The sequence below is a fragment of the Aspergillus heteromorphus genome, assembly GCF_003184545.1.
Source record: "Aspergillus heteromorphus CBS 117.55 chromosome Unknown BO70scaffold_31, whole genome shotgun sequence".
Classification (NCBI taxonomy): domain Eukaryota; kingdom Fungi; phylum Ascomycota; class Eurotiomycetes; order Eurotiales; family Aspergillaceae; genus Aspergillus; species Aspergillus heteromorphus.
Genome location: NW_020290436.1, coordinates 312,779 through 327,476, shown reverse-complemented (window position 1 = coordinate 327,476; position 14,698 = coordinate 312,779). Strand labels below are relative to the sequence as shown.

The 14,698-nt window shown below is 55.7% G+C and overlaps 4 protein-coding genes across 4 annotated transcripts; 2 read left to right on the top strand and 2 right to left on the bottom strand.

Moving 5' to 3' along the window:
* Window positions 1–41: 41 nt before the first annotated feature.
* On the bottom strand, window positions 42–5,186 carry cpcC (putative protein kinase (Gcn2); the record flags this gene model as incomplete). The annotated part of the gene is made up of 5 exons (XM_025547390.1): window positions 4,818–5,186; window positions 1,383–4,761; window positions 901–1,331; window positions 405–849; window positions 42–352 (listed from the first exon to the last, which is right to left on the bottom strand). Exons 1-5 carry the CDS (start codon window positions 5,037–5,039, stop codon window positions 42–44), a joined length of 4,788 nt encoding a protein of 1,595 aa, XP_025395859.1. The 5' UTR covers window positions 5,040–5,186.
* A 368-nt stretch (window positions 5,187–5,554) lies between these two features.
* On the top strand, window positions 5,555–7,980 carry BO70DRAFT_299267 (uncharacterized protein; the record flags this gene model as incomplete). The annotated part of the gene is made up of 2 exons (XM_025539635.1): window positions 5,555–5,594; window positions 5,756–7,980. 2 exons carry the CDS (start codon window positions 5,555–5,557, stop codon window positions 7,978–7,980), a joined length of 2,265 nt encoding a protein of 754 aa, XP_025395858.1.
* A 757-nt stretch (window positions 7,981–8,737) lies between these two features.
* On the bottom strand, window positions 8,738–12,795 carry BO70DRAFT_373966 (DUF89-domain-containing protein; the record flags this gene model as incomplete). The annotated part of the gene is made up of 9 exons (XM_025544945.1): window positions 8,738–8,968; window positions 9,038–9,891; window positions 9,942–10,054; window positions 10,124–10,254; window positions 10,320–10,385; window positions 11,205–11,935; window positions 11,989–12,424; window positions 12,489–12,569; window positions 12,643–12,795. The coding sequence occupies 9 exons, from the start codon at window positions 12,793–12,795 to the stop codon at window positions 8,738–8,740; spliced, it is 2,796 nt and encodes a 931-aa protein (XP_025395857.1).
* Window positions 12,796–13,134: 339 nt separating this feature from the next.
* Window positions 13,135–14,134, top strand: spt4 (transcription elongation factor SPT4). The gene is made up of 4 exons (XM_025544100.1): window positions 13,135–13,315; window positions 13,395–13,592; window positions 13,672–13,724; window positions 13,792–14,134. Exons 1-4 carry the CDS (start codon window positions 13,238–13,240, stop codon window positions 13,823–13,825), a joined length of 363 nt encoding a protein of 120 aa, XP_025395856.1. The 5' UTR covers window positions 13,135–13,237; the 3' UTR covers window positions 13,826–14,134.
* Window positions 14,135–14,698: the final 564 nt, after the last annotated feature.

Genomic DNA, 14,698 nt, shown 5'->3' with positions numbered 1-14,698 from the left:
AATCAAAGGAAACACATCTCACGTCAAACATCTCTCGTAGATCACCTATCGTTTCCACATCCGAGATCGTAGTATATACATGATCCTGTGCGGTAGTTGTATATAAAGGCGTTCGTGATGCCCTCCATGCCATCGCCCGCACGGCCCTCGTTGGCAAGATCTAGGAGTAGTTCATGCACCTGAGTGAGGTACTTTCGCTCGGTGAGGGGGGCGTTTTGAATGACCGCGCGCCAGCTTTCCGGATCAGATAGACGGGTGTCCCTGATGGCCTCGAGCAGCTCATCCCGAGTATCGATGGCGGCGATCGGGCCATTCAGTGCGTCCTCGACCACCTCGCGGGATCGGAACAGTGCTGGCTGGGGTTAGCGACATACAAGTATATACGGGCAAAGGGATGAACATACCCGTCTCGACAATGTTCCTACGGTTGGACTTCTTGCTTCGATGCTGGGGCACCAGGATGCGTACATCGCTCAGCCGCTCGCCGAATCCAGGGCTTGGGTCCGCCTGGCTGGGTAGACGAGTCTGCCGCAGAGGATCCGCTCCGCCTTCCCTTTGGTTGCGCGCACGAACCTCGTTCCGAAGCCAGGAAACCAGTTCAGAGCTCCGAATGTCGAATTCTTCCCTCGGGAAGAGACTCTTGACTTTGAAACCTCTCTCCTGGCTGTCCGGCTTCGCAATGACAATCCAACTATGGCTGTCATCTCTATATTTGTTCAGGAGCTCTTCCAAGGACGACGCGTCCACAGCTAGCTCTGCACTGATATCATTCATCCACAGATCTTGAACAATCTTGATGCCCATCGTGCGCAGCACTGTGGGATCGAAACTCGCAACGAGCACGTCGCACTGCTAGTTGTTAGTGATCTGAATATGTCTGACCGCGCGGAGTCTGCTCACCCTTCTTGTCCTCCAGAAAGCTCCTGCCTCTATCTCTAAATGCTTTGTGGAGGGTTTAGCAGGGGTTCTAAGATACTCGAGCATGGACGAGCTCAGTCTGTCCCAGCTGAGATTGAATCCCACAGCATGGGTCTGCGAGCGATTCGCCAAGACCGTGGGGCGGAATTCCTGGACTAGCGAGTCATATCGGCCACCTGCTGCGAAGACATCGCGCCGCTTACTATCGAAGACGCATTGGAAAAGGACGCTGCCTCGGAAAAACTTGTCGTTCAAACTTCCCAGAGGGTTCATGTAAACCTTCCGTTTCACATCGAAGTTCTGGAGATACGCGACGAGTAGGTTGATGCGCGCAAAAATTGGCGCCAACCGCTCAGCAAACGGCGTGCCCTGCATAATGACCCGCAGGCGTTTCTGAACTTGCTTCGGGGAGTCTGGCCCTAATTAGTCAAATGCATCAACCCAGAAGACAGGTACAGACAAACCTCTGAAATCAAACCGGGCAAGGTCGTCCAACGAGGTTGAGGCAACACCAATTGCGGGAGAGCGAAGCTCGCTCCTGATTTTTTGCATCGTCCACTTTCCGACATTTAGTTTGCTGACAATCTCCTTGACGCGGGGGATCTGAGAGGGAGTAATCCGACAAAATTCCATGATAAGCTGAAGCAGATCGGAGTGATTGACCAGGAAACACATCGGGGACGACCTGAGAGGGGGGAACTCTTCAATAATTTCGTCGATAACCTTAATAACCTCGGCCTCCTTTAACGCCAGGTCCAAGGTATTATGGGATACAATATCGAAGTCCACCTCCTTATGAGTCCTGGGCTCGCCACCGTGCGGCACCTCTCGGTAGACGGTTCCAAAGGCAAAGGTTTTCTCCAACGAAGGATCCTGGCGTGGGATCGCACGTGCGTTTGGCATAGTGAGATCGAAGGGCAGCTGGAGCAGATTGCCAGAAGAGTCCAGTAACCTGACGGCGCCGTTATTGTAATGTTGTGATCTGGGAAACAGCATCTGCCTTGACGTTTCCACGGCTCCGTGTCGGCGGAAGATCGAGGTTAGTCTCTCTTTGACGAGCCCCTGGACTAGCAGTTCGTTCGCTCCTGGTGTTCCGCGAGAGTCCATGTCCCAGGCGATGTCTTCGAACTTTTTCGGTGACTGCGAGAAAATCCCGGACAGGATCTTCTTATAGTCTGGTGAGTTGGGATCGGAAAGTAGGTGCATGATGGCGCGCCTGAAGGTCTCTTCTTCGACCTGCAGAGGAATCTGGCCGCCGTGAAGAAGCTCCGAGGCGGAAGGGCGTTCGCTGGGGTTATGGCTCAGCAGTGACCCGATGATTCTGCCCTGGATCGCCTTTTCCGGATCCTGGAATGTCAGCGGCAGGATATGTTGCGGCTCTCTGATGGCTCGAAGAGTCTGGTCGCGCTCCATACCGGTGGGAAGGGCATGGCACATTTCGAAGAAGATTACTCCCAGGGAGTACATGTCGACTTTGTCGTTGTAGTTGCCTGTCAAGCCAGACTTCATTTCTGGTGCGACATAGTACGTGGTACCCAAACTCCGAGTAAAGTTGCCCTCAAAGTCTGCGGCAGAGGAAGAGCGCACGGCCGTCGTAAACTGGCCACTGGTGGCTAGGCCGAAGTCTCCGATGCGGGGGTTGTTGGCTACATCAATGAAGATGTTGTCGGGCTTGAGATCACGATGGATAATCCCGTGGCCGTGGATATGGCTCAACCCGTCCAGGATTTGCCGGAACAAGCGCCACGACCGATCCACATCGTCGTAGAGGCCATTCCTTATCAAGTCGCGAAGAGTGTGCTTCTCACAATACTCCATCTGGATGAAGAGCGTGGTCAGCACCGGCCTACCCTGCGAGCCCGACCGCATCCGAGTGAGCTCTCGGCCAGTGCCACTCTCCGACTCGTATGTCCCAGACGTATCGCCCTTGTCCCGGTTCGACACCGTGCCATCGTGATCCTCATCGCTGTCTGAGCCGAACTCAATCTTGGGGTAACCGCTGGAGCTAATGAAGTCAAGTCCTCCGGTGCTATAGTCATAGGCATGCGTGTCCCGGCTGGCGAAGATATCACTTTCGGTGGAGGAGATGGCTTCCTCGTCTACATAGTCATAATCCTCCTCAATCCACGCAGTATAGTAACGTACTACATACGGATGATTCAGACGGGACAGCAGCATAATCTCTGACAGTGTGTCTTTGAGGGCAGAAGCAGACTTCTGACAGATTTTCTTCACCGCGTAGAAGCGTCCATCAAGCTTATTCCTAGCCTTGACAACCTGACCAAACCCTCCTTTCCCCAATCGCCCTGCCTCATCAAAATCCTGGTTGTACCGCGAGAACGCGGGCAAGCCGCCCAGAGAATCGAGGCGCGGACGCCTCGGCAGGGAGATCGAGTTCGAGGCACTTGTGCGAGCGATCAAGGGCGAGTCCACACGGAAAAACTCCGATGGCTGCAGTTGAAACGCCGTGGGTCGCTTCTTCGGGTCTGGCCTAAAGAACTCATGCAGGAGGTCTTGCAGAGAGCTTGAGAGGCCGAGAGTGCTCATTAGCGCATTGGCAGACGTGTAGCGTTGCAGAACATCCGTGCCGAATCCCATCTGGAGGAAGACGATACCCAAGTCCCAAACGTCAGTCTTCATCGTCAGCGGTGCGGTGCCCTGGGTCAATTCTGGCGGCAACCAGAACGGTGATTTTGATGTCGTCAGCAGTCGTTTGCTGGCGGGAGAGTCGGGCAGTGCTTCTTCGATGCCTGCCCGAAGTTTGACAATGGTTCCGCCCGTGGGGGTTCTGAATAAGAGGATACGACCGCCATGGATGTTCCCATGGACAAACCCACTGCGGTGGTAAAACTCCAGGGCTTCCAGGAGTTGGATTGTCCAGCTACGCAGTATCTCGACAGGAACGGTTCCCACGATATCCAAGAATTCCGTCAGGGTTCCCTTGTTCGAATATTCGACCAGAGCATAAACTGTCCAGATGTTGTCCTGGGTATCATACATATTCAAGGGTCTGGAGATCTTGAACCCAACAAAGTCCACCAGATTCGGATGTCGGAGCCTTTTCAGGCCTTCCAGTCGGTCCTCACTGGAGCGCATCTTTTCTCGGAACTGGAGGGGCTCAACGCCCTTCTCGTCGAGGGAGATTTCTTTCAGGACCAGGAGAGGCGCATGGGATCGACTCTCCGAGACGACTGGTCTTACGGTGAACGTCTCCTTCGCTGGGCTACTCTGGAGTAGTGACTTCCCATAGACAGCCCGGAAGACCAATGTGCTCTGATCCGCGTCCGTCATGGCCAGGGGAGGGTCGAAGGTGATTGCACCGGGAATGTTATCCGCAGCATCGGGGTCGCCGTTCGCATCCAGGCCGGGAGTGCGACTCTTGCGTCGGGACAGGCGCGCCTTCGTCCGCTCCCTAGCCTTATCATCCAGGAGCTGCTGCAAAGCACGTTCCTCTTCCGCCGTAGCCGCCTCCTGTTTCCGAAGTTCCTCCTGTCGCTCCAGCTCTGCTCGTTGGTTGGCAGCGGCTTCCTGTTCCATGCGCTCCTCCTCGAGACTGGGAAGGTCCTTGTCCTGGGCCTGTGTCTCCGCGGCATCCTCGAGGACATCTTGGATCGACACGGCCAGCTCGTATATCATCTCGGAGCCCAGAAGGGTCTTCGGCTTGGTTCGCAGGATGTCTTGGATTCTCGATCTAGCGCCTTGGCGGAGGTCCTCAAGGTTTTCCACCGACAGGTTGGGGAAGGTCTTGGGGTAGGTGGTCGGCAACTCGACCAGCAATTCCAGGTGGACCTCTGGGTTGGAGGAAGCTCGTAGGTGAAGCTTGAAGGCCACCTCGGACGATTGCTAGATTGACAGCCGGTCAGTGAGACTCCGGGATTAGCTCCAATCCATCGACATACCTGCCAGGCAGATCGCCTGTGCTGCACCTCCTCGAAGTCATCGCCGTAGATGGAACGCAGGGCCTCGACCTCATTCTGGTGGATTTCCTGGTAATTGGTGGGGGCTAGGACTGGGGCGGCAAAGGGCGGCGAGTCAGGCACGAGCTGGTGCTGCTTCTTCTCCGCCCGGGGCGAGCCGATCTTTGGGGCATTGGTGAAATTCTTCTTCTGTTTGTGAGGCATAGCGGGGCGTGGTGGGTGGGCGGTGTGGAAAGAGTTGCGCCCAGATTGCGATGAGCTTTGTCACGGAGGATGGTGACAAAGATTGCAGCCGAAGCTGCAGCCCTCTATAGCTCTGACGGGGACATATTTGAGGTGGGTGGGTGGTGGGAAATAATAAGAAGTTGGAATGGGAGAGAGAGAAAGGGAAGGGAGGGAAGAAGAGAGTAGATCAAGATAGAGATAGTCCGGACGGAGTCGAACCGCAGTAAAAGAGCGGTCATGGAAACATGAATTGCCTGCCCAAAGATGGAGACGCTCGCCCGCCCCGTTGTTTTTCCGCCGACCGCCTTTGGGGCCGGGCGGCGCCTGGGGCGGCCGTAAACAAAGCACAGCGCTCCACGTCAACCCCCCCCCCCCATTCCCCCTCCACCACTCCCACTGCCAATGGTGTCGTTGCTGTGACCTGCTGCTGCTGGTGCCATGCACTTCTCGTCCACCTGGGTAATCTGAACGCAAATTTCTTCCCTCCCGTCGCGATGTTGGGGTGGATCACCGGGCAGGAAGACCAGGTCGCAGGTGCGTGTCTCACTCTAGTCCATTTGCCTACATTTCCGCGCGCGCGCCCTTCGTCCAGCGAGCGGCGGTCCAATGATGGCCTGACCTGATCCCTGGCCTGACCCCTGGCCACTGCGTGTGCTGGCGTGTTTTGCTCACTTGTTTATCCTTGATTTCCTTAGACAACTCCAGGGCAGCAGAACCGCCCGAGACGCCCGCGCCCGTGTTTGCGATCCGCGCCTTCAAGAGCGCCCTGTTCGGCACCCCGGGCCCCGATGACGACCAAACAAGCGACCGGCCACTCCAGACAAAGAACCCGAATCCCTTCGCCAATCAGCGCATGAGCGATAACCTTGTGTTGAAGCCGTCCGCCGGAACCGCGAGAGATGCTCCCAAGGCCATGAAACCCGACGACGCCGACCTGACCATGAACGCGATGGCCTCCCCCACAAAGAGCATCCTCGTGACCCCCGGCACCGCCTCCAACCGCCGCAAAACCGTATCTTTCGGCGACAGCGTCGTCGACAACGAACGCAAACGCGACCAACCATCCACGAAACCCGCCAACACCCCCACCTCCTCATCCAGCAACTTCAGCAGTCAGTGGTCCGCCAACTCATCTGACGGGAAATCCAAGCCTCGCAGCAAACTCACCCAGGCGTTGATGGATTCGCGCGACAGGTCCTCCAAGGGCCCCGAGCTCTTCTCGCTGCAGGATGCCGGGCATAACCCCCCGCCCGGACTCGCATCCAAGACCGCGTCAACGGAACCCGACGACAACGATGATACCATCAACTTGAACGAGCCGCGCTCTCAGTCCGGTAAGTACTGGAAGGCCGAGTTCGACAACTACAGGACAAAAACCACCTGGGAGATCAAGAAGCTCATCCAATACCGCTCTGCCGCGAAGACGTACGCCAAAAAGAAGGACGACGAGGCTTCGCGACTGGCCGACAAACTGAAGGATGAAGAGATCAAGGTCGCCGAGATGGAGCGCCATGTGACCCAGCTGGCCTCCACCATGGTCGGAGAGAGCGCCCACGCGGATAAAGAGAAGCTGGTGCAGGACCTCACCAAGCAGACCGCATTAGCCCTACAATACAAACACCGGGTCAGCACCCTGCGCAGACTACTGGAACGGCACGGCGTCGTGGGCAACGAAGTCGATGAGATCGCCGAGCACTCCGAAAGCGAACCCGCTTCTGAAAAGACAGCACCGGAGCTTCACAAGACCCAGCAGGCACTGGAACAGGCAGCCGCCAAGATCGAGGAGATGAAGCTCCAGCAGTCGGACTTCAACAAGCTCAAAGATCTCGCCCGCAGCTCCGAGCAGAAGGCCTCCGAGCTGCAGAAGGAGAACGCGTCTCTCAAACAAACCCTCGCTCGCGTGAAGCAGGAGATGAGCAAATATGAAGGGCGGCGCAAGGAAAAGGAAGCTAAGCTCAAGCAGAGAGAAGCCAAACTGGAGACGCGCATCCAGGAATACCGGGAACGGTTGAAAACCGCCTCCCAGCAGCACCGCGAGAATGAGGAGGACCTGAAAGAGTCTTTCAACGAAGAGCGCCATCGCATGCAGGAGCAGATCGACCAGCTCAAGATCAAACTCACGGCAATCGAAAGCCTCCCACACGTACAGGCTCGAACGCGCTATTCCGACAGCCCTCGCAAGCAATACACGGGAGTCCACGTCCACGACTTCGGACAAACGAGTCCTGGGAAAGATCTCGAAGACGAAAACACAGCCGACATCGATGAGCCTCCCAGCCCCAGCCCACGCGCCAAGGACCGCCGCTCCTACACCTCCAGATACAGCACTGGCACAGGGGACCTGGACCTGAAACGAGCCATGAAAGCCATGGGCATCACCGACGAACACCAGCTCGCCTATCTCGGCGAATCCCTGAGACCCCCTCAATCCCGGTACCTCGACCAGGACGAACCCACCATGCCTCCCTCCCCGCCTCCTGACAACCTCCCACCCACCACCACTACTACCACTCGCACGCGTCCCAAACAGAAATACGCCACAGAGAGCTACCGCAGCCTCTACACCTCAACCAACCCAACCGCCCCCGCCACAACCATGACCTCCCTCGCCCACCACCTCGCCAACAATCTCGACGACAGCCATCATGGCCATGTCCACGGCCACGGCCACCCCCGTCCCCGTCCCCGCCGCTCCCCCTCCAAATACACTCTCGACGCGGTCTCCACCCTCCCGGACTCGCACGCCCTCGACCGCGCCAAGCGAAAACAAAGTCTCGCCGCCGTCGTGCACCGAGACTCCCTCCCCATGGACCGGAAAATCCAGGCCCAGGCCCGTCTCAAGCAACGCAAAGATGACTCGCGCAAAGGCAAGGAGAATATAAAGTCGTATACGAGTCAACCGTTGACGGTTCTCGATTAACCACTCACCCCACTCGTCTTATTTCCCACCTATCGATTGGCCTTGATTTTTTTTTTCTCTTTTTATACGCAATGGATGTGATATGATATGATATTCGGTTTCAGGCCTCGTTCGTACTTTTCTTTTAGGCTCGGGCGTGGTGGTTGGTTGGTTGGTTAGGTACAGGGCGGGTCAGGTCCCTGCATCCATATAGTATCATTGACATGGCATGGCATGGATTATCTTTTATATGTTTCTCTTGTCGGTTCCTCGCTTGGTGGATTGGTCTGGTCAGTCTGGTCTGGGCATGTATTGTCTTGTCTTGTCTCGTCTCTTTTGTCTCTGTCTTTGTTACTGTCACCGCGCTACTTTAGCTTGTTGTGATTGCCGCTTGCTCATACGTAATCTTTAGTCTCTAGTTCTTAGTCTTAGTGTTGTGTTGTTTTGTGGTGTGCTGAGTATGTGTGGATGAATGGATGGATGGATGGATATGGATGAATGGATGCTGCTGATGGTAGTCCAGGTGGTCGTTGTGTCTACCTCCTACTACCGATTACCTATACCCTGAATGGATGATGTTACCGAAGTACTACTGCTATACTACCGCTAGCATTCTTTGAAGCTGTAATCTGATCAACTGCGTCGTCTCAATTACCCTAAATTAGAAAGTATCACCTCAGTCCTATCCATCTATGAACCCTTTTTATCCACACCAAATCTATATGATCGTCTATATCCCCTACTATGACCCGTCCACATCTACTCTACTCTGTCGGATTCAGGCCCGGCCATCGCAAAACGATACAACGGCCCACTTCCCACTCCACGCCCACTTCCGGGCCTCGTCACCTCCACCTCCAGGCAGCTGCCGGAGTTTCTCGTCCTCGCCGGCCGGAAGCCCAACCACGACATCGGCCTTGCAGGTCCGGAAGGCCATGACGCGGACGCCGGAGTTGGGGCCTAGGGGCCCGATGGCGGTTGTGAAGGGGGTAGTGGGGTCCCACATGGCCTAAACGGATACGGGTGTTATTACTATGGTTCATGGAACGAGAAGGGAGAGGGTTGGTTGAGGACTTACGTCGTTGGTCAACTTCCGGTAGTTCAGATCACCCTTGAACAGCACCAGCTCGCTCTCTTTCAGGTCATTGAAGAGGTCCGGTGCCTGATACGGCAGACGCCAGTAAGAGCCCGGGGTAGTCCAGAAGGTGTGGGGACGGATGATCAACTTTCCTTCCTGGTGGAGGTGGCTCCAGTGCTCGAAAAGGAAGCCTACTTCGGAGACTTCCTTCTCCGAGAGAGGGGCGTGTGTCTTGCCTGTGTCATCGGGGGCAGAGTAGAAGCCCTGGGCGTCGGAAAGGGCACTGATGAGGGCCGCGAAGTCGGGGGGTGTGACGTCCGAAACGAACCAGGGAATGAGCTTGGGGTGGAGCACGACGGTGGTGGCGAGGCCGGCGGAGAGAAGGTAGCCGGCGAGGATGAGGTCGACGAAGAGTTCGAAGCCGGAGTTGTCGAGGACGATGTCGACCCGGCGTTCCTCGGACTTGCGCTCGCGGCGGGCCTTGTGGAGCACGTCGAAGGCGGCGTTCAGGTCGTTGACCAGAATATTCTTCTCCGAGGCCTTGCGGGCCTCCGATCCCTGGAGTTTCTGGATGTCCTCATAGGTGAGGGAGGTGAGGAGGGAGAGGTCGGTAGCGTTACCCCAGAGGCAGATCTCGCACATCTCGGAAAACAGGATGCGGTCGCCCTGCTCGATCTGTTCCGGGCTCTTACCACCGCTGCCCTTCTCCGCCTCCTCGGCAAGCTCTTTGTATCGCGCAGCTAGTTCGAGGACGGCTGGACGGGAGGACTTGAAGGTGGACAGCTTCTGGCGCGCGAACACGTCATAGCCCTTCCAGTGCTTGGAGAGGGAAAAGAGGGTGCTGAGACGTCGGTCTGAGTGCTGTCAGCACTGGTGGTCCCATAGAGGGATCAGTTGCACGCACAGAGGTAGCATTCTGAGTAAAGCCATGAGACATCGTGCCATGAGGGGTTTCCTCGTTGCTCCAGTTCCTTGTTGTACTCCGCAATGTCTGGCTGGCCGTCTTCGGGGAGGGGACTAGTTGGGGAGAACGTCAATGACTGTTGGGTTTTATCGCAATATATATCCGGAAAGCGGGATGCTCACGTCAACTGTCTGTTGTGTTGCAGCTCATACTTGAACTTGGCGAGGTTCTCGATGATGGTTTTTCCTTCCTGGCGCTTGTCGTCATCGGTCACGTTGCCGACGGTCCGATGCAAGTCGTCAATCGCACCCGTCTGTGAGGGGTCACTGTGAGCTCGAGCTAACGATGGCTAAGCCTTGTCGGAATGAGGGTTCTCACCAGGATAACGGGCCAGCGCTCGTGGGCGGAGACGGAGGCGAAGCTGGACTTGTCGGAGGTGAGGAACTGCGCTGGCGGAGGGGAAGGTGGGGGGTTAGTCGCGGCGCCGGATGAGGGGGCGGAGGGGCTCACGGGTCTTGGGGTCGTATTCCATGGTGAGGGAGGTGGATGGAGATACTACTGTGGGAAAGGGGAGAAGAGAAGGGAGAAGAGAAGGGAGAAGAGAAGGGAGAAGAAAAGGGAGAAGAGAAGGGAGAAGAGGAAGTGAGGATTGCAAGGAAGAGAGAGAGAGAGAGAGAGAAGATGGAAGAGAAATCGCGGGGTCGTTCTCGCCGCGGTCGGAAATCGCCAGCTCGGCAGCCAAGATTCCTCGAATCGGGTCGTCTGTCTAATAATGCCTATGCTTCCACTATACTATGAGAATTTATAAAAAAAAAAAAAAAAACAAAACAAAACAAAACAGAAGCAAATCGGTCCTGAGAAAGCCCTAAGAATTCACAGCTGTCCTACAGCCAATCCAACGCCATAATACAAGGAAGGAGAAATGCAAGATTGGGGTGGAGAGATATTTGGCCATTCCGCTATGCAAAGAGTCCTCAAGATCGTCGTCGTCAATCAGTCAGTAGTCAGTCAATAGATACATCGCCCTCGTGCTGTATTTCCCAAGGTACCCCCAGCATCTCCCTCCCAAGCCAGAGAGGCTCTCTATTCCGGCAGATCGGCGAGGTTCGTCTCGCTCCCAATTCCCCCCAATTGAACGCCTCCAAAACAGACGAGATCATCTCACATCATAGACATCAAAGAGCTCTGCGCATAAGCCTACGAGGAGAGTTAGTCCTGTTTTCCGTGTTTCAATCTGTCGGGAGGAAGAGTGATCGGGCTTACCATCGGCTTAATGTCCGGGTGGGGAACGGCCTCAAAGACCTGGTACTCCAGCTTGAGCTCGGGACCGATCTTGATGAAGGCTCCCTTGTTCTCCGTCGTGTCGCAGTACTTGGGAGCAGAGAAGACGGTGATACACCGGCCATCGTGCTCGACTTCGTAACCATCCATGCGGACCTCGTGCGAGCGGATGATAGCCTCCAGGCCGTTCCTTTCACAGAAACGCTTGGTGACATCCGGGCCAAACTGGAGGCCAACACCGCGCTTGCTGGGTCCGCGACCGGGCTCGGTCTGCGGGTCAGTCCAGAGCATCTCCATCATCAAGCCCTGCTGGCCGGGCTGGCGCTGATTGTGGCGGTTCAACTTGCGGATGTCGGCCAGGGTGGTGTTGTCGTCCGAGAACAGACCGCCATGGAGGACCAGGAACTTGTTGCCGATCAAGGTAGCCAGCGGCAGAGCGGAGAAGGATTCGGAGAAGACCTTGAACACCGTCTCGTTGTACTTGGCCTTGCACTCGCCTTCGAACCCGTACACCTTGTTCATGTCGTCCGTCTCGTGGTTACCGCGGTTCAGGAAGATGCCGTTGGGCCGCAGCCACTTGTATGCGTAGAGGAGCAGGGCAATCTCCGTCGACCATGACCCACGGTCCACAAAGTCGCCGTTGAAGAGGTAGGCGTGGGTGTCGCTAGGGAATCCGTTCAAGCGGAAAATTTCCAGCAGATCGAAGAATTGACCTGAAAATCAAACATCAGCACCCGCCAAACGGATCAAGCAGAACGAGCCTCACCATGCGTGTCACCGCACACCGTCAGCCTGTGACCCTGATCCACGCCAATCTCCACCATCGTCGGCTCCGCATAGACGATGTCCTTGACAGCCTTGATTATTTGGAAGACGTACTTCCGCGGGATCTTCTTGCCGTTCTTGAACCGTTCGATCATGTCGTCGATAAACTCCTGCGTCATTTCCTTTTCCAGCGGCACACCATCATAGCTGGGTTCCACCGCCATCGAATCGATATCCAGGCTCTCAAACGCAGACGGGGGGTCGCTGACCTCGATGGCCTTCTCGAACTCCAGCCGACGGACGAGCTTCTCGCACTCGGTCAGCTTTAGCTTCGCGTCCCGGTTGTTGGGTTCTCTCCGGATCACAGCCCTGAAGTCCTTCAAGGCATCCTTGTAGTGAAGAATGGCGGAGTTCGCCAGGGCTCGTCGCCAGTAGGCCTATATGGTAATCATCCTTAGAGCATGATCGCATCGCGTCAGGAGCCTTGGCAGAGGGACGAACCTTGACATAGTTGGAGTCGAGGTCCAACGCCTTGGTGGCGTCGGCAATCGCAAAGCCATAGGCCTCAAGTTTGATGTGCGCCTACAGGGTCCCCTGCATCAGTATCCAAGCATCCAGACATCCATCCCCACCTCGACGGGTCGCCGCGACATACCTGGGCCCGGTTGCAGAAGAACGAGGGCTCCTGATCGTACTTCTCAATCGCGCTGGTGTAGAACTCTATGGCGGTAGGCCAGTCATGCTGGGCGAAGGCCTTGTTGCCCTGCACCTTGAGGGCAGTGGCGGCCTCAACATCGGAGGAAGCCATCGGCGGGGGAGGAAAGGCGAGGAGGCGAGGCGAGAGACGGGAGGGGGTTTTGGTAGGAGGGCACGAGAGCACGAGGGCACGAGGGCGCAAGGACCGACCACACCGGCGCACAGGGACGGGCAGAGGGACCAGAGTCGGAATGGAAGTGGAGGGAGGGGAGAGTTGCGGTAGAGAAAGAAGCCGAACGAGGCACACGAGTGATGCTGCTGGACTGCTGGATGCGGCGGCGGTTGTTCTGCTGGGTTGGTTTTCTCCGGGGCTTGGCATTTGTTCGAGAAGCCTCTCTTCCGTCTCAACTCCGCCTCTCCAACCACCCATCCATCTCTTCAGGCAAGAGACAAGAGATCCCCCGGACTCACCCTCTTCCTCTTCCTTCTCCCTTTCTTCTCTCTCCTCCCTCTCTCTATCCAGTGTGCCGATTCTCCCCCCCCCTCCTCCCCTCATGTCCTACTACGTCGCACCCAGCCAGCAGCGCACCCTCCGCGCCTGCATGGTCTGCTCCCTCGTCCAACTGCACAGCGTGAGTGTTGATCTCATTAGCTATGCCGTCGATGGCTTCCGACTCTGGATCTCCCGGCTAACTCTCATCTCCGACCCAGAAATTCATGCGCGAAGGCTGCCCCAACTGCGACAACGTCCTCCGCCTCCGCGGCAGCAACGACGCCATCCAAGAATGCACCTCCCAGGTCTTCGAGGGCCTGGTGACACTCCGGGATCCTGCCACTAGCTGGGTGGCTCGGTGGCAGCGACTGGATAGCTATGTCCCGGGGACGTATGCGGTGAAGGTGACGGGCTCGGTGAGCTTACCCATCTCCTCCCATTGGACCCGAGCCAGGGAACGTTTCGGCTGACGAATTGATCTTCTTTCTGGTGCAGCTTCCCGACGAGATCATTTCCGGTTTGGAAGATTCGGGGGTCAAGTATATCCCGTACGTGAAACACCTGCCACCCGGAGTATAGGATTATTGGTTGCGGATGCTGACAGATAACGTGTAGGAGGGACGGGAGTACAGGTGAAGAGGAGCATTAAGTGTGCTGAGGGGGTTCTTCCTCGTGTTATCAACTACACGCTTCCCAATGCGACATGGTGGATGACAATATTTCACTGTTGCAGCGGATTTTCGAGAGGAACCTGGAGGGGGGCTGCTTCCTGCTAGACTTGCACAATACTGGAGTTTGGGGTGTGTTTCTTTGTTTGTTTGCGAGAGCTGTACGGTACTGGGGCTTGGTTGATATGATCTGTTGCTGCATTGGAGTTCCTTCCCTCTTACTTGGAAAACTGTTTTATAATCCCCGATGGTGAACCAACTGCGTCACACTCGATACCCAGATAGATACATCAATATTGCCTTAGTGGCATCTGCTTATTGTTCAAGATGTCTTGGTGTTGAAGAAAGACCCTGTAGTGAAAGGTTGCTGACATTAGCTGTCGCCCTTGAATCTGGCTACAGAAGGGATTCGGGGCCGACGATCCACTCAGCGCCTTGCATGCCCTGTGGAGATCTATCAGCCGCGGCGAAACATGGCCAAATTTGAAGATATATGTCAATAACTAGATAAATAAATAACAATATGGAAGCATCGTACCTCCACCACAGAACAATAAACATTTTTACCACCTAAGTGTGACGGCCTGCGCGCAAAAACGCTGATTTAAATACATCCTTCAGCAACATGAAGAGTGCCATTCCCAATTGATGAGCAAGATGATATATATATATGTATCCAAAAGCAAAATTATTCTATGACATGAATATCGACGATCGCATCGACCAAAACAACCCAGCAGCGATCAACACTTTTATTATTTTTTATTCTTTATATGAATCTCCGCATGCATGCGAAGAAGATCAGAAGATCGATCAACTGCACCAATGACATCGAAAGTCAGGGTTCTGCCCTG